This window comes from Pseudopipra pipra, chromosome Z (genome assembly GCF_036250125.1).
Source record: "Pseudopipra pipra isolate bDixPip1 chromosome Z, bDixPip1.hap1, whole genome shotgun sequence".
Lineage (NCBI taxonomy): Eukaryota > Metazoa > Chordata > Aves > Passeriformes > Pipridae > Pseudopipra > Pseudopipra pipra.
In genome coordinates, this window is record NC_087581.1 from 10212114 (window position 1) to 10235436 (window position 23323).

At 43.1% G+C, this 23323-nt stretch overlaps 1 protein-coding gene across 4 annotated transcripts in view; it reads right to left on the minus strand.

Moving 5' to 3' along the window:
- Nucleotides 1-23323, minus strand: part of PDZD2 (PDZ domain containing 2) — a 138610-nt gene that overhangs the window by 4269 nt on the left and 111018 nt on the right. For 3 of the 4 annotated variants that reach the window (XM_064642512.1, XM_064642513.1, XM_064642514.1), the window contains 10 exons: nucleotides 21642-21723; nucleotides 20591-20694; nucleotides 19703-19856; nucleotides 17771-18561; nucleotides 16474-16618; nucleotides 10813-14386; nucleotides 10049-10166; nucleotides 5890-5991; nucleotides 3284-3554; nucleotides 1268-1402 (listed from right to left, as the gene is read on the minus strand). In XM_064642512.1, the coding sequence (XP_064498582.1) occupies nucleotides 1268-1402; nucleotides 3284-3554; nucleotides 5890-5991; nucleotides 10049-10166; nucleotides 10813-14386; nucleotides 16474-16618; nucleotides 17771-18561; nucleotides 19703-19856; nucleotides 20591-20694; nucleotides 21642-21723 (5476 nt within the window). The remainder of the gene's footprint in view (nucleotides 1-1267; nucleotides 1403-3283; nucleotides 3555-5889; nucleotides 5992-10048; nucleotides 10167-10812; nucleotides 14387-16473; nucleotides 16619-17770; nucleotides 18562-19702; nucleotides 19857-20590; nucleotides 20695-21641; nucleotides 21724-23323) is intronic. The other variant, XM_064642511.1, reaches the window with a different exon arrangement.

The window sequence follows — 23323 nt, forward strand, 5'->3', positions numbered from 1 at the left end:
AAATCACTTACATTCAGCTCAGCTTTAGCAACCTACTCCATGCTGCACCTCACAGAAAAGTTATTTTAACCATGATAAATCCTTGTTGTTAGAAAAGCTGTCTGTTTTTGAAGGAAACAACATAAGTACATGAAATATGCTGGATGTCATCTCTATAGCTTTAAGAAAACCTGGTTAATAAAATAATCATGAAGGTTGTTATGTGCCATGGATGTATTTTCTCAAGTGAAATTTTGACAGGGTAATAAGCAGATCACCAGACACAGAAAGCTCCTGGAGAGAGACACACCCTTCACTGCTGATGAAATTATGTTTTCTGTAATGATAATTAAACTAACATCAGCCATCACAGGGAGGGGAAAAGGGCTGTATGTAAGGATGTAAATGAATGAGCTCAAAAATTAAACATGCCCTTTACCCTAAGAATCACTTTCTAAAGAGGGGAAAACAAACACACACACACAAAACCAGATAAGCAGTTCAGGAAACACCTGCTTGATTTTTTTCACTGATGGGAGAACAAATCACTGAAGAGCAATCCTGTAAAAATGCTGTCCACATACAGTTTCATTGAGAGTTTCAGTTTCCTTCAGAAAGTGCTTTATTTTTTGCTAAATATGACTTATAAAAGTCACAGCATAGTTCTGGGATTGGTTTCCTTTCTATGTATGGTTCATATAAGTTTAACTACACGCTAACAAAGCATCCAAGATTAGCAGTTTCTGAATACAAACACCACATATTCTTAGCACAAGCTAGTAGTAATATATATATAAAAAAAAAGGACAGAAATGGTAAAATTAATAATTGGGTATAAGGGTTGGACTTGATGATCTCCAAGGTCTTTTCCAACCCAGTTGATTCTATGATTCTATAATGCAGGGTGGTGCTTCAGAACCACACTGATTATCTGCACTGTGTGTTTCTTACAAAAAAGAACTAGATAAGGCATGAATGTCTCAGGCCATTATATAGACTATTGGCCATTATACAGATTATTGCTGCTGTAATCTAATGTCTAAAATAGTGGACAAGCCCAGGAATGAAATGTATCATATTCAGAAAAGCAGATTGCTCCACAAACATTTACTAGCAGATGCAATCCCTAGCCATTCCCAGAAGGGGGGTTTTTTCTAAAAAAAAGTGGCAAGAAAGGAGGGCCACAAGAAACACCATTGCTTCAAAAACCATTGAATGCAATAATTAAAATGTCTGTACAATGCACAAAAGGAAAACTGGGGTAACATCCACTGCATGCTTGTAGTACCTTTAAATATCCTTTTTACAAGCAAGGGCCTATCTCCAGCAATGGAAGCTTTTCCACCGTCAAGACTGAATCCCAAACCAGCAGAGGTTTTCAATAATTCAACGGAGATTACATCATTCATATCCAGGTTTGGATCTGTGATAGAACACACACAGCATTTTGTTATGCAGACAACAGCAAACTGCAAGTTGTGTTTGGTTGGTTTTAGTTTTGCTGCAGTGACCAGGCAATTAAGCATTCAGTTCCTACTCAGACTAGGACATGTCACCTTGTTTCTCAGAAGTGAATGTATATTATTGTAGCCGTGAATGGGAGACAGTACAAAGTGCACAGTGACATTTTCATTTTATGTGTTCAACAAAAACCTGCCAAGGCAACTTATTTTGGCAAAAATTACAGCTAGCAAATTTAGCAAATACTCTGAATGTCAACAAAATTACTGAAAAAGTACAGAAGTAGTGAGTAGAGAGCATCTTTTTCTTTCATTTGTTCCCAACTGCTTATTCAATGAGCCATTTCTTTTTAAATAAGAGTAATGAATGAAATGTTACATTAAGCAAACATGTTCCATCCTCATATGGAAAAATCTGTAATCACTCACTATGGTGAATAAGTGTTTCTGGTCTCATATCTATGGATATAATCATCATTTACTGTAGTTTCACCCTGCCTCCTACATAGCAGATATTTTTGAAACACAATAATGCTGTAGCTGACACAAAATATGACTTTGCTTAGGACGAAATAAATCTGCAGTTCTGGAAAACAGGACCCTCTTTGCCCTGTGTGAATGTAAAAATTATGCAGTCTGCATTATCACAAATTACTGCTACCGTTATCTCAGACAACTTTAAATGTTATCTAAAACATCTGGAGTGTGCTTTGCCTTAAAGGATGGAAATATGTTCTGAATAAGCCAACACTATGTTGTTTATGAGATAACGTTGCCCCCTAGTGCCCGGAGCCAGCAGATATTCTGCATTTGTCAGGGTGCAGAACACAGGGAGTTTAGGGTAGAAAGTGATTCTGAAGTAATTACATATATCCATGGGAGCAATTCCAGAAAGGCTGATCCATTCACTTACAAAGTGCTTTCTATTTTTTTTTAAGCTCTGTCACAAAGTTGTAATCATAAAACTCTGTGTAAGCATAAAACAATAGAAACTGCTACAGAAAAAAAGAACCCTCCAAACAGTAATGATTACAGCCAACAGACTAAAAATGGGAGATTGGCAGCTCCATGTCCCGCTTTTGGAGTGGTCTGAGCTGAGCTGCCCTTGAAGGCAGGGGAAGCCACCTCCCAGGGACACTGCAACAGTGCAGGACTGAAACAGGTCATCCCCTGCTCCAAAGGAGCAGAATACAGACAGGTACTGAAGGGCTTTGGGTCTTAAATCTACAAAAAAAATTCAGAGATCTGTTTGTAACACCCTAGGTACTGCTTTCACACTAAAATGCTGTCTTGTTCCTGAACATTTATCTACTATTCCACTGACACATTTCTGCTTAAACCATTTATCCCTAGTTTCCTGTGGGATGTCTGACTTCAATATGGCTAACTTCCATTTACTGTAATATCAAAATAATTTTTTCTATTTTAGCAGAAACAGTATGAAATCTGCTATTACAAAAACAAGTTCAGCCCCTATGCATAATAAACTGCAGAGCATGAGGTTTTCTTTGAGCCTTTTTATTTTTTAAATTATTTTTGGTTGTGTGCTTTCTTGCATTTATCCTGTACTGGAAAAATATGTGGAATCACTTACTTCAGTAGAAACTGGATTAGGCCCTAAATTAGGTCTTCTAAGTTTGTGCCTAGTTATGATAATTAAAAAAACCCCAAACCCAAACTGAATTTAGGTTTCAAAGAGAACAAATAAAAGTTAAAGGTAATTTCATTTGCTCCCTTCAATCACATAATGCACAGACACTTTTAATCTAAAACACACAGACATTTTTCCCTTCAGTCTGTTCAGCTAGGGAATCCTTCCAACTGTTCTTGGACAAAGATCATACCTGTTCCTATTTCCATGGAAACATCCTTTCCAGACCCTACACATTTTCTGCCAGTAGCTGATGTCTCAAGTCTGGAGGAATTGTTTGCTTTGTCTTTTTCCTTCTGGATGACAATGACTGCATATTTGTACAGTCTTGCGTGATGAAGAGTATTCAGGACATCCCCATGGACTGAGTTTGCAAGAGATTTGCCATTGATTGACAGAACAAGATCTCCTCGATGAATAGTCCCTTCTTGAGATGCCACTCCCTTTGAAAACACTCTGTGAACCTACAAGAAAGATTTTAACAAGTATGTTTTAACCTCATGACCCACATAGCATTCTACAGGCCAAGGTGAACACAGACACCCTACCAAAGTTTGCAGTCAGTGGATATCAAATGCACATTTGCTCCAGTGAACATCCTTTAAATGTCAAGGACTAAATGACTGGACAGAACTGCAATTAGGGATGGGGCAATTCAGAGGAAAAGATGCTATTATTGCATCATCATTTCTAAGCCAAAAATAACCAAACCCAGCAAGGGAATATGTAATATCACAAATTACTTACGCTTTCACTGAACTCCTCAAAGGCCTTCAATTAACATATTTCAAGTGACACACAGGTTAAATCCACATTCATGCTACAGCAACCACTAACACTGTGGTGTCTGACACCCAATCCCCCCCAATTCCTACTGACTAGGACAAGCATCCTGTCGTGTTTTCAAACACACACTTCCAAACATCTGTGCACAGAAAGGCTCTGACTTACTGCAGCTGTACAATTGTTCACCTCAATTTGGCTGATCAAATACCATGCAAACAGATGCAGAGGGATGATTTAGTGGCATGAAATGCATTCTTCTAGAGGAAAAAACACTCTATTCAGAGTGGATTAAACTTTGAGTAAAACTCTAGCAAGTTTAGATGTGTGTCATTTACAAAAAGGAACTGACTAAAAGACTCAAGACTCGGTATTTAAGGACTTGCCTACTAGGCACTGTAATTTTAGCAGTCAGAATATGGTTTCCCATGGAGACAGTTCTGCATCTTCCAGGCAAAGGTTTGAGGCACAAATCTGTGGTCACAATCCTGCATTTTCCTCTAAGAATTTATCCTACTACCTCGACCAACAGTGAGGCATCAGAAGCCTTTTGGCTCCTGTTCCCTCTCATTGCAGGGCCATGCTGAGAGGGGCACCTGCCACAACCCTACAGATCCAAGAAGATAAATTTTCAGCCAATCTAAGCAGGCATTCAAAGCTGGCATAATAGCTTCAATAATAGATGTAGACATGCAAATGCAAACAGAAAGAGGAATACAGGAGTTACGTACAAAACATCTGCTGCTTTCCCTCACGTTCTCCTCAGTACCTTGAAGCTCACCCAAGTGTGGGCACAACAGCCCATCTAAGAAGCTCAGAACCCAGTGGCAACCCTAAATCCAGCTGGGATCCAGAATCCCAGTAGATCAAGAACATTAAAATGTTCCCCTTCTGAGGAGCATACTTTACACACGCTGAACAAAGAAGATCTGTGAAGAGTAGGAGCTGATGTTTCCTTGGTCTCACAGCTAACAGAATTCAGGAAAAAGACTTCATCAGTTACTCCACCTGAGAGACTTCAAGATCTTATTTTTTAAGTGGAGTCCCAGTCTCCAGGTGAAGAACTCCGTGGGGTGCTACAGTGTTGAGCCCTCCTCTTGCTCACAGCTGCCACTGCAACTGTTTGGGCCAGAGACATAGAACAACTGTATGAGAGAAGTAGATTCCATTCTCTAGACTGTGACCATGTTCTAACTTAATGACAGCTTAATATAAAATACATTTACTTATACTGGTTTTGTCTAAAAGCAAAAACCAGAAGATTCCTACAAGGGCTGCTGCAGGCCCCAAAACTGAGGACATATTCTGCTTCTATCTCAGCATTTAATGGATCTCTCTCTTTCAGGGCAGAATTTAAATGCATATCTTGAGTAAAGAAACTGTCACATGGGAGGACACCAGTTTTCTTGGATTTTTCTGTCTCACTGATCTGTTTTTGAACAGTATCTATGTCACTTTTTACACACCAACATCACTTAATGGGACACACAGTATCTCTGGTTCAGAATGCTGTATAAGACTTTAAAAAACCCCTAAGAAACACAAGCCTCCTTTTTGGCCCACCTACAGGCCTTAATAACACAAAACAAATTTGTGATGTGAACTGCTGAGGTCTCAAAAGATCAGTCTCAGGATTTAAAAAATCGTTCAAAAACTCTGCTGCACAGTGTTTACTTTCAAGGGCTGGGAATGAAAGTTTCCCCAAAAAGACTGCATGCTCTGCTACTGCATGAAATGCAGAATTTTATTTACATGCATAACATTTAGATTGAGCCCATCCCATTCAGTAACAGACTTTTAAAGATTGTAAACATAATTGGTATCCATCCCCAATAATAAAAATTACACTTCCCAGACACTAATTTCAGTGGCAGATGGTATGCTGCCGCCTCTGAGACACACTGTTTTATGACTGTGAATGACTTGCAGTGAGACTTGACAAATGAGCATTTGATCTAATCACCAGCCTGCTTTAAAGTGAGCTTTGTAAAAAGATGACTTGCAGCCATCACTTACCGTGACTGATTTCTGTTCCAAATCTATTCCTCCAGCAACACTAAATCCCAGACCAGCTCCTTCTTCTTTGTGTAAGACTACAAAGTATGTGTCTTCTTTGCTCTAGCAGAAAAATGGAGGTGCACGGGAAAGGAAAGAAGAAACACAAAACCAAGATCAAGACCAAGTTCCTACACAAATGACAAATTACCAGTACCCACAGATTATGGTAGGTAAAAAAAAACAACTCAAGGTATTGAAACAGAGATATTAAATGTATTTCTCTTCATGCTACAGATGAGTTATCAGTCATCTAGGAGAACTCAGGTGACAGCAAAGGTTCCTTCAGTCAGTGCAAGGCTAGAAGGCAAAGTCAAAATTAGGGTAGTGAAATGGCATTAAACCTTGGACAGCCTAATTTTCACAGGCTGTAATCAATTTTGCACTGCTCAGTATTTTGCAGTCAAAAGACAATACTTCCCATACACCTTTCTGGACCTTTCTCTTCAGGGAATTACTAATACTTTTGTTGTCCCAATTCTCCTTCCTCTGGAAAGGCAGTTACATAGATGTAATGCAGGGCAGTTGCATTAACCTCTTCTCAGCAGAGCTGGACAATCTTGCAAGGGGCAGTGGCTACATATTAAAAGCTTGAGAGGGTCAGATAGGACAGCAGAAAAAACTGTTTCACATGGGAACTAAAAATAAGGAGCCTATTAGTGATCTAGACAGGACTAAGATGTGCTGTTGTAAAAATGGGAGCATCCAGCACAAAAAGGATTGGTGCAGGATTACACCAGGGTTGAACTTGGTTCTGGACCAGAAAAAAGGTATAAAGCTGATTTCTTCAAAGTGATGGCCTGCTGCCAAAATACAGAACTGTAGAATCACTGAATACCCTGAGTTGGAAGGGGCCCAGAAGGATCCTCAAAGTCCAACTCCTGGCCCTGCTCAGGACTACCCCAAGAATTCCACCATGTGCCTGAGAGTGTTGTCCAAGTACTTCTTGAACTCTGTCAGGCTTAGTGCTGTGACCACTGCCCTGGGGAGCCTCTTCCAGTGTCCAACCACCCTTTGGGTGAAGAATCTTTTCTCTAATACCCAACCTAAACCTAACCTAGCACAACTTCAGGCCACACCCTTGGGTTCTGTCACTGGCCACCACAGAGAAGAGATCAGTGCCTGCCCCTCCTCTTCCCCTCCAGAGGAAGTTGTAACTGCAATGAGGTCTTCCCTCAGTCTCCTCCAGGCTGAACAGATCAAGGGACCTCAGCTGCTCCTCATACAGCTTCCCCTCAAGGCCCTTCACCATCTTCGTTGCCCTCCTTTGGATGCTCTCTAATAGCTTTATATCCCTCCTATACTGTGGTTACCAAAACTGCCACAATATTCCAGGTGAGGCTGCCCCAGTGCAGAGCAGAGCAGGACAATCCCCTCCCTCAACCAGGTGGCGATGCTGGGCCTGATGCCCCCCCAGGACACGGTTGGCCCTCTTGGCTGCCAGGGCACTGCTGGCTGATATTCAGCACTGAATTGATGACATCGCCACCAACCAGGACCCCCAGGTCCCTTTCCACAGCACTGCTTTCCAGCATCTCATTCCCCAGTCTGTCTGTACACCCAGTGTTGCCCCATCCCAGGTGTAGAATCTGGCACCTGTCTTTGTTAAAATTCATACAGTTGGTGACTGCCCAGCCCTCTAATTTGTCAGGGTCTCTCTGCCTTTCATAGAGTGAACAGCACTTGAATTTGCCATAAGAGAAAAGCAGTCCCATCCAGCAAGTCTGGCACTGTGTCACAGAGACCACATTTTGTGGTGTGTGGGGAACTATAAGAAGGAATTTGGGAGCAAAAGGATAGTAACCACCTGTGCACAGAGCATCAGACACAGGGAGCAGAGAGCAGGTTTCTCAGCTTTTCCCAAGGATCCCACCCAACATTAGTAGTTTCCAGAAACTGACAACACTAAAATTAATGGCAAATCATTAGAAACCAACCTCTTAATCTATTTAGCATTAAATGCCATATTTAGACCACTAAACTGAACACATTGACTCAGCATTTGCCTTTTAATTTTGTTTCAAAAGGCACAGGGAACCACAGACTACTAGGAAGTCAAATTCTTGCTCTAATTGCATGTTTTTTGCCAAATAGTGTCTGTAGAAGACTTCCTCCAGTAGAGGCATCTCTGCAATACATAGAGCTAATGTCAGAAACTGATGCCACCCTGCTCCACATCACTGATCCATCAGCACTTGGGAAGAGAAGAGCAGTCAGGGCTGAACATCTTTGTCCACGGTGTTTTGTATACGCTAAGACCCTTCTCACCTATGCTCAAGTGAGAACACCTTTATGTCAGGCTAGAAATACTAAAATCAGTTAAGTATCTAGGCTAGCCCCTTCCCAAGTGCAGTGAGGGCAATGGAAACATACATGTATCTTTGACTCTTAAGTACTTTAGCAACCCTTTTTATTCTAGAGGTAAGGTTCTTTCCAACCCTTGATACCTCAATTTAATTTGCTTACACTTGGGGAAGGAAAACAAAAGAAAGTCAGAGATTCAGATGTTAAAGGAGTTATCCACGTTATCCATAGACCATATGTCCTGGACCAGTCAACAAGACAGTCTGGATGCTGGGTTCCCATTGCTGAAGTTATGCGTTCCCTCCCTCCCTCCCCAGCACTCAAAGCTGCCCCTTGCCAGCACACATACAATTGGGCACAGAGACCTGGCTATGGATGCTCACTTCTTTACTTGGACACACAATGGGCAAACCAGGCCTCCAGGGTTCACCTCTGTTTAGAATGTTAGCCAAAGATACCAGTCATAGAGACCTAAATAAAATGTCTTTTTTTTTTTTTTGTATAAGTAGCACTTATTAAATGTTAACAATAAATTCAGCACTGTTCAGAGCAAAAGATGATGACAAACTCTTCCCGAGGAAGCTCTCAGTCCAAATCAGGCAGTCTATTTCATTTTTCAGCAACTGCATAACTATGAAGAACTGTTCTATTGTACATTCAAAATCCACGATTTGAATAGCATAAAATTTTCCAGCCTATGTGCCATACTAGTCTTAAATATGGATAAGAAACTATGCAGACAAGGAGTGCATTCCAAAAAGCATTCAGCTTTATAAATATTTGAGTTCTCAGGCTTTGAAAAGTGGCATAAATAAATAATCTCTCCAAGACTCCAGGCAAAATACTTTAAAGAACACTTAATTACCTTCAGCCAGTTGTACAACCCAATCCTAATTTTATCAGTAAACCTAGAAAACCCTCTTGGCTCACCAAGCTTTGGAGACTTGCATGCTTTAGGTATGCTGTCCTCTGGAAGGAGATAAAGCTGGATATTTTAGGGAGGTCCTTTTCCTCCAAGCCTGTTCTACGTTTGAAATAGCAGTCTTTGAGAATAAGGCTCAAGAACGCTCTAGATGCGGCTCACCCAGCAGTTATGCAGACCAGTTTCCCTTCCAGTGCTGTCATTATTTTATCAACTTCTGTTCTGATTTAAAAAGGATGTGCTTGTATCCCATAAACAGAAACACTGAAAACAGGGAAGCAATGTTCTGGCAGTCATTCCACTTTGGAGGCCTTCTTTAAAAACCTAGATAATGATGCAGGTTATCTTGATGCAATAGCCAGTTTCCACAAAAGAGAAGAAGAAGGTCACAGGTATCTCTTAAAAAACCCACTAGCAACTACTTTCTAGTGTTCCAAGTCACCAATTCAGCATTAAACAAAATAAATCCAACTTCTGTGATTGTAGCGTCTAACAAAAGGCTGGTGCTTCCAGGCACAGAGAGGAGCAGACCTTCCCCTGCACAGTGGGGGAACTGAGTTTGACCCAGATGGCTGGTGGAAAGTTAAATTCTGATGTGCAATTACTGACAGACCCAGATGGAGGCATACTTCTCCACTTAAAGTAGGTCTATTTATTGTGATTCAAAACTGCCTTTGAACTTTCATATAAAAAAAGCCATTCAAAATTATTATAGGTTTATAGCAGGCATTCAACAACCAGCATTAGTAAAGCTAACATCAGCTGCAGCTGATAGTAGTAAGCTACCACAGGACTACTGGAGGAGCTTGGAAACTGTTTGGAAAAGATTTTATCTGCCATAAAGAAAACCCTTAAATATCTGCCAATAACCTAGTTTTATCTTCTCATTTTTACCTTTACTTGTGCTTTGACTTCTTGGAGCACAGCAGCAACATCACATTTTGGTACTACTGCCGACAAAACGGATTGCAGTTTTTGCTGGTCCAGGCTTGAGACAAGTAGCTGATCCAAGCTGAAATTAACATAAATGGATAAAAGAGCTTTATATTTCTCGACTGTATAGAGATACATTTCAGGTATACAGTGTAGGTTGCATAAGGATAAATGATAAAGCAGAAATCTTGAAACCTAGTAAGAAATGGGATAACTGGGAGAATGCGAAGGGGCAGAGAAGACTATTTAAGAAAAACTCTGAAAATCAGTCCCTGTTTTGTTCCCCTCATCCTTCTCCAACGGTTTCAGCAACAGACATTAAAAAAAGAGAGCTACATCTGAAGACGCTTCTGGCAGGACGACGACCCTATTTGTCACCGCAGGCTGTGCTGGCAGGCAGTGCAGTGCAGCCTCCCCTCCACCACTGCTGCTGTTCTGTAATGGGGCCAAAAACCAACCAACACCAGCTAGAGGGGATAAGGAAAAGGAGCACATCTAATCCAGGATAAAATGTTTCATCCTGTACTGGAACACAGCTGCTAACAGCAGCATGGCAGCTCCAAGGCATCAAGAGCATGAATGACACCCTGAATTGTGAGGGGACAGAGGGCTGGGGCCACAGCTGAAATGTGCTTTGGGCCAGACTTGGGGCACAGTGGAAGCTCTGCCTTGGGAAGGGCTTGTGGGGATGAAAATGAAACAGTGGTAGGAAAGCTGACACCAACCTGATGGACCAGCTGTTTTCCCCATCCAGAGAGCTGCCATGGGGCACGTCATCATCCGAGGCAGAACCCGGCGTTCCAGACCCACTGTCCCGGGGGCTGCAGGCACCCATTCCCAACCCGGCTGCCTCTGCAGGGCCGCAGCGAGCTGGCAGAGCTGCCCCGTTCTGGCCAGGTGTGCCAAAGGCTCTGCGGGGCGTGATTTCCAGCTCTGTCTTGAAGCAGGCAGGCTGTGGCGGGCCCGAGAAGCCCTCTCCACACAGCTTGTCCAGGTCGGGCATACTGAGGGCTCTCAGCTCCCGCAGCCTGGAGCGGGACAGCAGTGGCCGCCCCAGGCCCCGGCTGCGGCGCACCTGCGAGGCCGAGGTGGGGAAGGCGGCCACATCTGGCCCAGCGCCGCCCTCTTCGCTCCTCTGGGGCTTTCTGTGCCCTTTGCCACCCTCAGCCACGCGCACGGGCTCTGCGCTGGGGGGAGACTTGGCCGTGGCACTGGCAGGGCTGGGGCTGCTGCCATAGGAACTCAAGCTGCGCCGCAGCGCCCATGGAGTCTCAGCAGTGCTGGATGGGGCGGCCAACCCACCACACGACCTCCTGGCGAGGGGCAACCGTGCAGACGAGCATATATCAATGGCCTTCACGAAGGGCCGGTCAAAATTTGCCAGGTTTTCAAAGGATTTGATCCTCTGTTTGACAGAGAAGGATGAAATAGGGTCATGCGGCCAGTTCAGCTCATAGTAGTAGTAATTCCTCCTGAAGCTCCTCAGCTTATCGGCAGTGGGGTAGCTGATGTCACTCACTGAGGGGGACATGTCATGAACCTTCTGGGCACTTTTGGAGGTGTACGCCTGCTCCTTTCCACTCTGGTTGTTCGGCAGATTCAAGTGAACTACCTTTAACATCCCCTGGGGGTGTTTCTCCCCCACAGTGTGGCCCTGGGGGCCTTGCACAGGATGACCCTCTGTAACATGGCAGTCCTCCTTCAAGTGACCTGATAACTGGGCTGGCATTGAGTAGGTCCTTGTCACAGGTTTTGACAAGCCACAGAGATGTCTGTCTCCAGCAGCATCTGCTTTTGAGAAATACTGCATGGTCCCCATCTCCTCAGTGAGCTGAGGTACTTCTGCATTCACCTCTTCCGTTTTCTCTAGCAATGGCAGCTGCAAAAACGATGCTGGTGAGGAAGAGGCAGAGGAGGAGGAAGAAGGAGATGATGAGGAGGAAAGCTTCACCTCAATGAAAGTGCGCTGGATCTCCTGCCCTTCCATCTGTTCCTGGTGAACTGAGGGGGACCTCAATGAAGAAGAACAGCCTCCAGCAGATGGTACTACATTTTGCAGATCTAATTGCCTAAGGTCATCTGCACTATAAATGATCTTGATTGGGTTCAGGCCTGTTTCAGGGTTATCAGTCCTCCCTTTCACATATTCAACTTTTGGTATCCCCTGAGGAGGTGAAGTGACTTTGGATTGACTGTCCCTAGCTCCGAAATCATCTACCTTAGCACTCTTACCCTGACATCCCACAGTAGAAACCTGCTTTTCTTTTGGCTTTCCCCATGTTAGCTCCCCACAGCCACATTTCATTTCACCACTTGCTGTTGGGCTCCCAGTGCCATTCAGGAGAGGCAAAAGTGAATCTTCAGAAATGACCAGAGATGGTTTATTTTCTAGCTCTGATTTCAGAGTCCTTGAGGCTGCAGAAATGCTCCTGCCAGGATCTGGATTTGTAGGTGAATTACGGGACAACGGTGTTTTCTTTCCCAGGAGTTTGGGAGACAGCTGTGGAGAAATAGAAGCCCTTTTCTGATCAGTCCCATTCACTTTGGTAGGATTAATACCAGAAGAATCTGAATTTGTCTTTGTTTTACTTTTGATGGTGAACCCTTTTAGCTTTGGTCCTGCTTTGGTCTTCTGATTATTTAAAAGGGTGTCCATTATACTTTTTTGTGCCATTCCCTTAGACTCCTGACAAGATTTTTTCTGTGAGGATGGGCTGTGCGGTACTGCAGCTCCTTTGCAATGATTTGTGCCTGAGTTTTGGACTTTCCCATTTGAAGTCCTTCCTGAAGTCACAGAGTTAATTTTCTCAATTTTCCCTGGCAAGTCATGAGTTGCATTAGCCTTTGGATCTTTAGATCTAGTGGGAAAGGGTGACCTGAGTGATATTCCTCTTGTTGACGATGCATTCATATGATTGCTGTCTGTTTTAGACAAGTTGGACAAACTACTGGTTTCTTTCTTCGCCAGGCAATAACTAACAGCATGATTACAGTCATCAACCACTTCTTCGCTCTCAGATTTGGATCTCTGCTCATCATGATATCCTTCTTTCTCAAGCAAGCTGTTCTCCAAGACACTGACATTTCTAGCAGAGCAAAAGCTTATCTTTTTGCAGTGCAGAGACCCTTCCTCTTCAGTGGATTCACAGCATTTCATATGTCCCTTACTCTTCCCCAAATCCATCTGTTCTTCTGTACGTAAGGCACCATTGTTACAGAAAGAGTAAACTTCAGGGATATTGGCTGAATTCTTCAGGATGTCTTTTTCTGTCAGGAAAACCAAGGAAGGAGAACACAAGGATGCAGAGGACACATCTGAACACTGTGAGGGGCGTGGAGTGGGACCACTATGATCTTCCAAACCTAGTTTGTTGATGCTTGTCTCCAGTGACCCACACATTGCACAGCCCTCAGTTTTCAAAACTTTGCTGCCGTAAGGGTGCGGTGGGGACAGTGAGGACGAGCTTGTTCCAGGTGTGAGATGCTGCTCCTGCACAGGCTTTTGCAGCTCATCGTTCGTGCAGCAAATCTCAATTTGCTCCTCATCTGATTCCACTACAGTGCAGGCTGCAGGGACACTAGCAGCAGCACACTGCCCAAGCAACACCTCACTAGCACCATCAAAGGTTTCTGTGACAGACTCTGCGTCCGAGTGAGAATCCTCTGCAGCTCCATACATAGACTTTGGAAACGGGTCACTCCTCTTACCTTCCAGAGAGTTTGCTGCAGGCAACTCGTCCTCATTTAAACTGCTAAAATTCCTAGAATAGTTATTTAAAGAGTTTTTATTCACAGTAAAAAGTTTGCCTGTGTTAATGGAGTCCAACACAGACAGCCCCAAAACTCCTTGTGCATTCGTTCCGCAATTCACAGTTTTTTCCAGCGGCTCCTCCTTGGCTGCTCGTGGCTCGGACCCGGGGCAGCCTTCGTCGGTGCCGCAGCAGCACATCGTGGTGTACTCATCTCGGAGGGGGCTTTCTGCGCGGGACGGGGTGCGCGAGGCCCTGCTCTCGGGGGCGCCCATCTGGCTGAGCAAGTCGTCGATGTCGGTGACAGGGATGGCAGCGCAGTCCTCCTCGCGGCTGCCTTTCGTGGTACCTCTGTGCACGTCTTTGCTCGCGACATCAGGCGGCAGTGTTGCTCTCTCCGCCGCGCAGCCGCCGCCAGCGTTTTGCAAACCTGCTCTTTCTCGCTTCCCGGCACTCGGCTCTTCCTCACTTGCGAGGACGCTGTTGACATTGCCCTGATTTTGACTGTCTACCCCTGGAGACAGGATGAGGTTTGTAAATCTGCTGACAGCTGTATCATGATAAAAATAAAAACGAATAAAAAAAAAAAGAAGAAGCAAAATCCTGTCAGATATAAGAAGTGATAGAGAAAACACCAAGTTTTATTACAAAAACAGACACCCACGTAGTCAGGCTACATGTTTTCCTTTTGCTCTGCAATCCTCCCCTTCTCTAATGGTGTTTACAACAACTCAAATTAATCATAACCCTGTCTATTTGAGAAGCACACAGAAGGGAGCAATCCACTTATCCAAGGTGAGTAGTCATGATCTGTTTAATTCTCATCTTTGAAACTGCAACAGTCAAACAGCCAACTACCAAAGCATCAGCGTGCAATAAGTCACGCTGAGCAGCACTGCTTCTCATCACTTGTTTGATCAAAGAAGTCTCCAACAGAGACTCCAGAGAGTACAAAAAGCCCTGACATAGCAAAAGTGAACAGATAACACAGTGACGATCTGTGCATAGAGAAGTTGACTCTGACCCTCTTGGCACTTCTGCAGGTGTTTAATGTGACACGCATGAGTGATGTCATACACACATCAAGCATGTGGGCTTTAAAGCATTCCTGGCACAGACCCTTCCTTGCTTCCAGTACATGTTTAACCCGCTCTGGGGCAACGCATCAAGCTCTCTATCACTGCTGCACTTTGACACGTTCCTGCTCACTCATTTCTCCTATCTCCAATTTTCAGCACTTCAAGCTAAGCACCAGATTCCACCTCTCTCCATTGCTTCTGAGACATGCATTCCCGTTCAAGCTGCCTTCCAGAGGTCAGTTACTATGACACGAGGCCCAGAAAGTGCATGGAGAAGGAGAGGTTATTCACAGTGTCAGTATCCTTTCCTGCTCATTCAAATGTGCCTGCACATCTCTGTACTTCTTGCACAAACCTGCAGGATTATCCACATCACTGTACTTAAGTATCCACATTAAGAAGTGCTGATTCTCCCTGGAGTCAACAAAGTGAAAGACACTTCAGTAGAGCAATTTGAAGCAGTTGTGTTAGGATTTCAAGTACTGCCGTGCTTCAGCATGCTGGATCACACACTGAAGAGACTCTCTTTTCTACCAGTAGGGTATGGCAAGGGGAAGGGTAAAACAGAAGAGATGCCTGATAAAGGAGTGCCAATGTGTCCTTACTCCAATGCTAGTGGTTTGCAAAAGCCACAGCAATCTAGAAAAACAAGAACAAGACTCTGCCAAGCTTGGAATTCCTTAAAAGAACGACTGGAAGTCATGCATCTGGAAGCACTTTAGGTTCCCAGGTATTAATAGGTACACAAAGAAGATCATAAGCTAGAACAAAGCAAAATATTATATTCTTCCTGAATTTGAAAAGTATGCTTTTCTTTTTCAAACACTCATTTCCACACCACATAATTTGTACAGTCTGTGGGGATTCATATACTGCTGTAGCAGCATAAATCAGCCCTGAGCAGAAAGTAAGGAGGTATATAAAATATTTCAATTCACACTAGAATCCTTTTTGTAAGAAAACATGCAAATAAACATTTTTATAAGAACTTAGTTTTCTTGGGTTTTCTGTTTCATCTTCCTGCACTTTAGGGAATTCTGCTACATGAAAGGGAAAGGAAGAAAGAAATAAAGAAATAAATAGAGAAAAGAGGCTTTTAGTATCTTATTATTCATTCATAAAAATGTTACTTAAACTTCAGATTTAAGAGAAAGAGACAGATTTGATTACAAAGGGTCAATATATTTAATGAACAGGCACAGCAATAAAACAGGTTGTCAGGACAAGGGTCACTGCTGTTTCAGCTCCCAGTCTGCATGAAACGACTCAGACCTCTGCACATGCTGGCAGGAAGGACATACTCTGCGTGAGAGCTTTGAATGCTTTGCCCAGGAGTAGGCTTGCTCCCCTCATCATTGTGCTAGGGAGGCCCCTTGAAGCCTAGTTTGGTGATGAAATGCTTTGCTTAGCTCACCAGTGCAGACACAATGTCCCCTGCCTTTTTCACTGAATCCATGTGGGAAGCTGTGGCAGCAGAAGGTCAGACCCAGATGATCTAAGGGCATTTTCGTCACTGGTACCCAGAACAAATGGTTCAAAAGCGAAACTACTTTCTCACCTGATGCTGCTTTCTGGATCTCCAGGGTTACGGATGTGGGAAGACACTGCATAAGCAAGCAGATTTCCTCGTACGTCATCTTACTGACGGGGATACTGTTGATGGTGGTAATCTCATCTCCTACAGCCATCTTGCCCATCGATCCCTGACGCAATGAGAGATTCAAGGAAATTATAAATACACACCAGAAGCCCTGCCACAGGGGCAAAGATTTCAGGGAAGCAATTAACAGCCTGTGAGTAACATCCCCTATTTTCACATCACCGCAGAGCACAGGTACCACTGCTGTCAGATTGCCAACACATAAATAAAGAGCAGACTGTGCTTCTGCCAGAAGGAGAATTAAAGATCAATCTAAAACAGGAAGGTCAAAAGAGCTGCTGGTTTCTCTGAGACATCAGTATCAGGATGGAGCATATAGCCCTCTTCAGTTAAATTAATTGGGATGAATCAACCCTGGCTTCTTCAGGACTAGTACACTGTGTATCATTTTTGAATGTCATTTATGAACTATATTCCTGGTGGAACTCTCCTAAACAACTAAACCGGACAGGGACTGAAGTCTTGAGGAAAAAGTCTGAGTATGTTTCTACACACTGCACAATAAGTCAGAGAAAAAGGCAGGAACAAAACCCAAATCCCCAGATCTCACAGTCCCATTCTAACTATGCCATATCCCCTCTTATTCTAGTGGCCACTAAGAAGATTAAAAATGGTACATCCAGGTTTGTACACCAAAGTTTTCTCCTTCTTCTTTCTCCACTTCTGCACCTAGGTCAGCAATTCTATATCCAGCATGAAGAAAGTATCCATACGGACATGTATGAGATGCAGAAGAGTGATGTGTTACTAGTACTACTATGGCTCTTGGTAAACCTGGCCAGTACTTAAAGCCTCTTAGTTCCAGACCTGTGTAATACAGGATAACATGCATATAAGATAATAGAGCATAATGAACGCTTTTGTTACCAGGATATACTTACTTTGTCTTTTTCCCTGGTAAAACAAATACAAAAACTGCATTCCCTCAAAACTGCAACTGCAAGCAGGGATAAGGCCATCTCAATGGATCTCCATCCCGCCTCTCTTAGTTTTGATCAGCCTGGATGCACTTCTGAATCAGAAACATCTCATCTAGCACCAGCTTCAGAACAATATGGGGTGAGACACTTTGCCCAGCAAAGACAAAAACCTTACTTGCACTTACTCTCAACAGATCACTTGCTTAATCATCATCATCATCATCCCTGGAACGGGAAAGCAAATCACAACAAGGCAACTCAAATTTAAAAATTACCATTTCTGCTGCTCCACCTGGCCGCATCCCTGTGACAACAACCTTTAAAGGCATGGCTTGGATTTCCAAATCCAGGCCGAATGACTCGTGCTCATTGCGAACCAGAGTGACAACTTCAACCTGGCTCTGCCCGGCCCCGTCGGGTGCTTCACACTTCTTGCTGTGAGGGAGCATCCTCGCAACAGGCTTGTTGTATGAGCTGTGCTCTTCTGCCCTGTGTCTCTGCAGGCTCCGGCATTCTGTGCTCATCATGCTTTTCACTCTTGTGACTGCTCTGTGCTCAAGTTTCGGTGACCTCTTAGATTCAAGTTGTGCTTCCCGAAGCTCCCTCAAACTCAGGCTGCCAAGACGAACTTCAGGCACACTTGAGTAATCGAATGCTATGATGGGGAAGAAAGGAGATTCAATCTGCTCCAGCGTGCTGTCTGCAGACTCCACTGAGTTGCTGAAGGCAGGGGAAGATGTCTCCATGCCACTGTATCTGGATGACTCACTGTCCTGGCTCTCCTCATCGATTTCTGCAGATGAGGTTGTAATGACAATGCCAGCATCCTCCTGGCTCTTGGCCCTCTGGCTTCTGTGCAAGTGGGAACTTTCGTCGTCATCGCTGCCATCCCCATCATAGAAAACAACCCTCCTCTGTCGGTGAAAGGGGCTGCGGGCAGATTTGGGGCTGTCACTGAGGATGCCGGGTCGGACAGATTCCACGTGCTTGTTGTGATGGCCAGACAGTCTTCCACTAGCTGGAGGAGCCACACCATTTGCTTTTGCCACTCCCCCATCTCTAGCAGCTAGGGAAAAGAGAAGTTATACTTTAATTGTACTTACTCTCTGATTCGTAATACCATGCCTCTGACCACAGCAGAATACATGTAGCTCTGTTTTCACAGGAAGCTTAACTTCTCTTCACAAAGCAAAAAGCAGGTTTTTCATGTCCTCATGCTAAGTACAGGACCGGTTGTAGATAGCACTACATCTTACAGGTAACTCTTGAAATCAGTTCATGGCACATCTGGTTCTATTTTCAGTTTATTTCTAAATTATGACTACAGCTCAAACAAGAAAGGCATGCAAATCCAAATGTGTATTTTAGTTTAAACAATAGATTTGCTTTCATATTTTGCTTAAATCTAAGCTCAGGACTGCCTGCATTAACTTACAGAGAGTGAAAACTGCTCTTCTGAACAAAGACTGAAGCACACAACAATCAGTTTCAAACTAAAGATTAACAAACCCAAGAACTCTTTCCACATACTTCGTAGAAAGAACTGCATCTTATCTTGTAGAAAGTTATTTTGTTTTGCTTTGTTTGGTGGCTACTAAGAAACGCAAAAATGCTTTTAAACATTAAATATTTTCCAGAGAAAAATAAGCTCTAGACAAAGAAATCACTTGAGAAGCACATGAAAGGGAGAACAAATGCAATATACTTTGAATCTTAGATCAGGTGCATGTCAATAAGGACACGTAAGAATCTTTAAGTCAATTACTATGGGGAGAAAGACACACACGCAAAATATTTGATGCCAAACTGCACATTTGTTTTTACGCTGCTATGTGACATTTCAAAATTGTGTTTTTGAGAGAGCTATGAACACTTTCATTTAAACATAATAAATCAGATGATCATCAGCCACTTAAAAAAAATACCAAACTTGCAGTGCTGTCAATCTAGTTTCAGTCAAACCAATAAAATAAAGTCATTTTCACATAATCAGAGCAACAATTTGAACAAAATGTCATGCAAACGGGCACTTATGTGTATTTTTGTAAAGCCCTTCAATTTCCCAGAATTTTGTATGATCAGCACTGGCCTGCACTACAGTGCCCAGCAATTCATACCACCACAAGGATCCCCACTGCTCTCCTGTAAAGTACCCTGTGCTGAGTGACTCTCCCCTCATTAGCCAAAGACATGTTTCCAGCACTTACTCAGGTTGCCATCATCCAACAAACTGTTTCTGTTCTTCTGGCGGAGCTGCTCTTCATCGCAGGGGCCAGTTACTGCATCAGAAACTGGGAGATGGCTCGTACTGTCGTGCGAGAAGTACTGGGAGAGCTCTGCCTCGGAGCTGACAGATCCCTGCTGGAAAGAAGGGAGCCTGGTGACCAGCCATCATCAATGCCCAAAGCCCCTGCCTGCACGTGAGCACCACAAACTCCACTCTCATCGCTGTGTCAATAAAGGAAACTTGAAGCCAATTTTTAAAACAGAAGACTTGTCAGTATATTGAGAGCCAAACTGTCAAAGCTGGATGGCGGAAATGCTGCACATCATTTTTAGACAGTACAATAAGTAAAAAAGGATTCAAAATCCCACTACTTTGCAGGTGTGGTTCAATGCAGAAACAAGGGATGAAACCATTCACTTTTGTTGTTCCCTTTAAGCACCTTCTACACTGAGAGAAGGGAAGGGTTTGTTCCTCTGGACACAGTGTCTGTGGCTTCCTTGGCCTTCCCAGGAAAAACAGACTTTTCCACTGCAATGGCTATGTAGACACACTAAGTTCTCAGCCTTCTGCCCACAGGCTCGGGTCTCTCCTGCTAACTTCATCTCTGTGTCCCACAGAGCAGGGGTGCCTTTGGGGTGGCAGGAGGTGGGAGTCCACAGCCTTATCTGCCATGCTCTGCATATCACCCCCAAAGGCTACAGTCACACAGACAAACAGCAGCTTGCTGCTGTCCCAGTCTGAATGTGTGATGCAAGAAACAAACACTCTTATGTGACAGGTTTGAGTTTGAACTCCTTGACCAAGTAAGAGCTTCAGTAAAAGCTGATTTTGAGGCAGACACTGTTTTTATTGCACCTAATCCTTTTACCCGGCTTGCTGGCTCCAGGAAGCGTTTCATAGTCCAGCTGAGGGGAGATGACGTCTCTCCTTGCTTGGCCTTCACACTAGGAGACGGACTCTTTTGTATAGCTCCTGTTAAACGAAGATTAGTTAGATGCCAAAAATTAAAGTTGTGGTCCATATATCCAAAAAAGTTTCTCATTCACCTTCTAAACTGTGTTTAATCCCACTTACTTATTATGTGAATTGCTTTCCTAAGATGAGATTTATTAACCCTTTCACATCCTCTCCCTCAGATCAGATGGAATGTTATCACAGAGACACGTTACACCAGCCAGGCCCAGCACAGTGCCATGAAAAAAGAGATGAGTGGGAGATGGTCTTCCTCATCTGTTGGGGTATCTCCTGAGGGGCAACCTCAAAAGACAAATTAGCAGCCACTGCCAAGGTCAACTTCAAAATAGGTCTTAGCTGACACACATATAAAGGGGATAATTGCAAATCTAACATTTCTGTCTGAACATCACCTTCACTGGCCACTCTGCCATTGCCAAGAGTTTGCTTTGATCTGTCAGATTTTAGCAAGTGCTAAGTTCGGAGTTCAAACACATCACAGAGATGCCAGAGCACACACATGGACATGACTTTAAAGATTTAAATGGAGTTAAAACATATAGTCCAGTATGCAACACCTGGACTTTTTCAAATGGTCACAACAATACTTTGGGGGAGGGGGGTGCCATTGACATGGGCAGGTGTACACAGATGGAGTAGATTCCTCCTGTCCTTTCCCTACCGGGATGTTGTGCTTCCCATTCATTTTGAAAAAAAGACAGAGCAACCACCTCTTGGCAACCCTACTTTCAGATCCTGGCAGCCTAGTGAAACAAAGGCAGTAACATGAGCCACCTGAACTGGATGTTTGAGCTAAAATTTCTGCAACAGAGTGATGACACTCCCTACACTGTTTTGCTGCTTTGAGGGCTCTCAAAATATTGACGCTGGGCAACTTCAGCACAGGCTCTTAAACGTTCCCGCATCTGGAAAAGGACACACACTAGAAGAGAACGTGTTGCTACCTGTGACGTGAGAGGAGCTGGCGTCCTTGCTCTCTCGGTGGGTAGTACGTGCAATTGCTTCATCCATCTCCTGCTCTGAAACCTGAAGTTAAGTGGAAGATAAAGCTCAAACTGAGTATGTAAAACGATGAAAGTCTTACCACTTAGTACAAGTACATGATTCACTTGATATATGCCACCACTTTCAAAGATGCAATGAAGAAGCCCAAGTTGAGAGCTCCTAAGCCCTCATCCTCTGACTCAGACTCTCTCCATGCCACTTTCCTCCAGAAACAAGAAGGCAGAAGCCTGCCAGCTACATGAAGACTGCATCCAAGTGCCACACCATATAAACAAATAAAACAGCACCAGACTTAAAGAAATCAAATGAAGTCATTACAGCACAATTTTAACTCAATTAAGTGCTGTACATTGATTTATTGAGAAAATATTAGTTTAAAATAGACAAAGACTGCTTTGCACAAGCATACATCAGACACTTAAGCTATTCTACATTTAACCTACAGGAAGAATACCAGACTTCCCATAATATCAGCTGTCTTTTTAATTTTCATTTCTCCTTGCTTCTAAATAAAACCCTAAATCAGTAATTGGTAAATAATGTTTCTCTGGTTTAGGAATAAATACTGGTTTACCATATTTGCTAATCTAGGCCTTAATTACTGGCATACACTTAATTCTTATTACTGGAAAACATATAATTTTATAACAGGAACAACCACTCTGCAGGAATATATACTTAAGAACAGAAAGCAAATTAATTCTGTCAAAAATAATTTCTATGCACATTGTTTTACATGAATTAAAATTCAGCATAAATAGAGACTAGAAACTTGAATCTTCCTAAACCATGAAGATCTGAAAGATTCTGAAGCAAACTCAGCAGTTTAAACATAGTGTAAATGCCATATTCACTCAGAAAAACAAGAAAGAAAATTTTGTGGTATTTCTCTTGGAAGTACATGAAAACAATGCAGTGAAACATATTCAGCAACAAAATGTACTGTGGACCTTTTGTGTTATAAAATAAGACATTAAGTATAAAAATGTCCGAGAAAAACATGAACATTTGTAAAAACACATCTCTGTTTCCAACCCACGGCATGACCTTATAGCAAACCAAAAGCCCCTGGGCTCCTGAGGCACAGGAAGTTCCTACAGGACACGGACCAAGTCCTGAGACTGTGATCCAGGGCCTTGACACAAACCTTTTGGTACAACATGTCCCAGGAGTAAAAACAGGTCCTGAGTACACTGCAATATTTGTTGAAAGTTAACCAAAAATCCATGCTTCTGCAAGCTCTGCCAGTTATGATTTTTAGCATCGTGTATCTCAGGCAGTTGAAACTGGAAAGGAACAAGCTAATTTCTAATTCTAATCTGCAGGCTGAGGTATTATTAAGAGCTGTTAAAATAAAATAAAATTTAATAAAATACTTGACATATCTATAAATACCCCAGTGCTTTCAGAAAATAGGTGACAGTAACACAAAAATAAATATGGGTCCTCATATGGACACTCATCCAGAGATCCAGCTATGAGGGATTATGGATTCAATACTGACTGGAGGAAAAAATGCTCTAGGGTCTCTCCAGCTCAACTTTTCATAGCATTTCTTGGCAAAGGATTTGTTGTCATCTTAAATATCGCTTATGGAAAACTGTAATAGGAGCCATTTAAT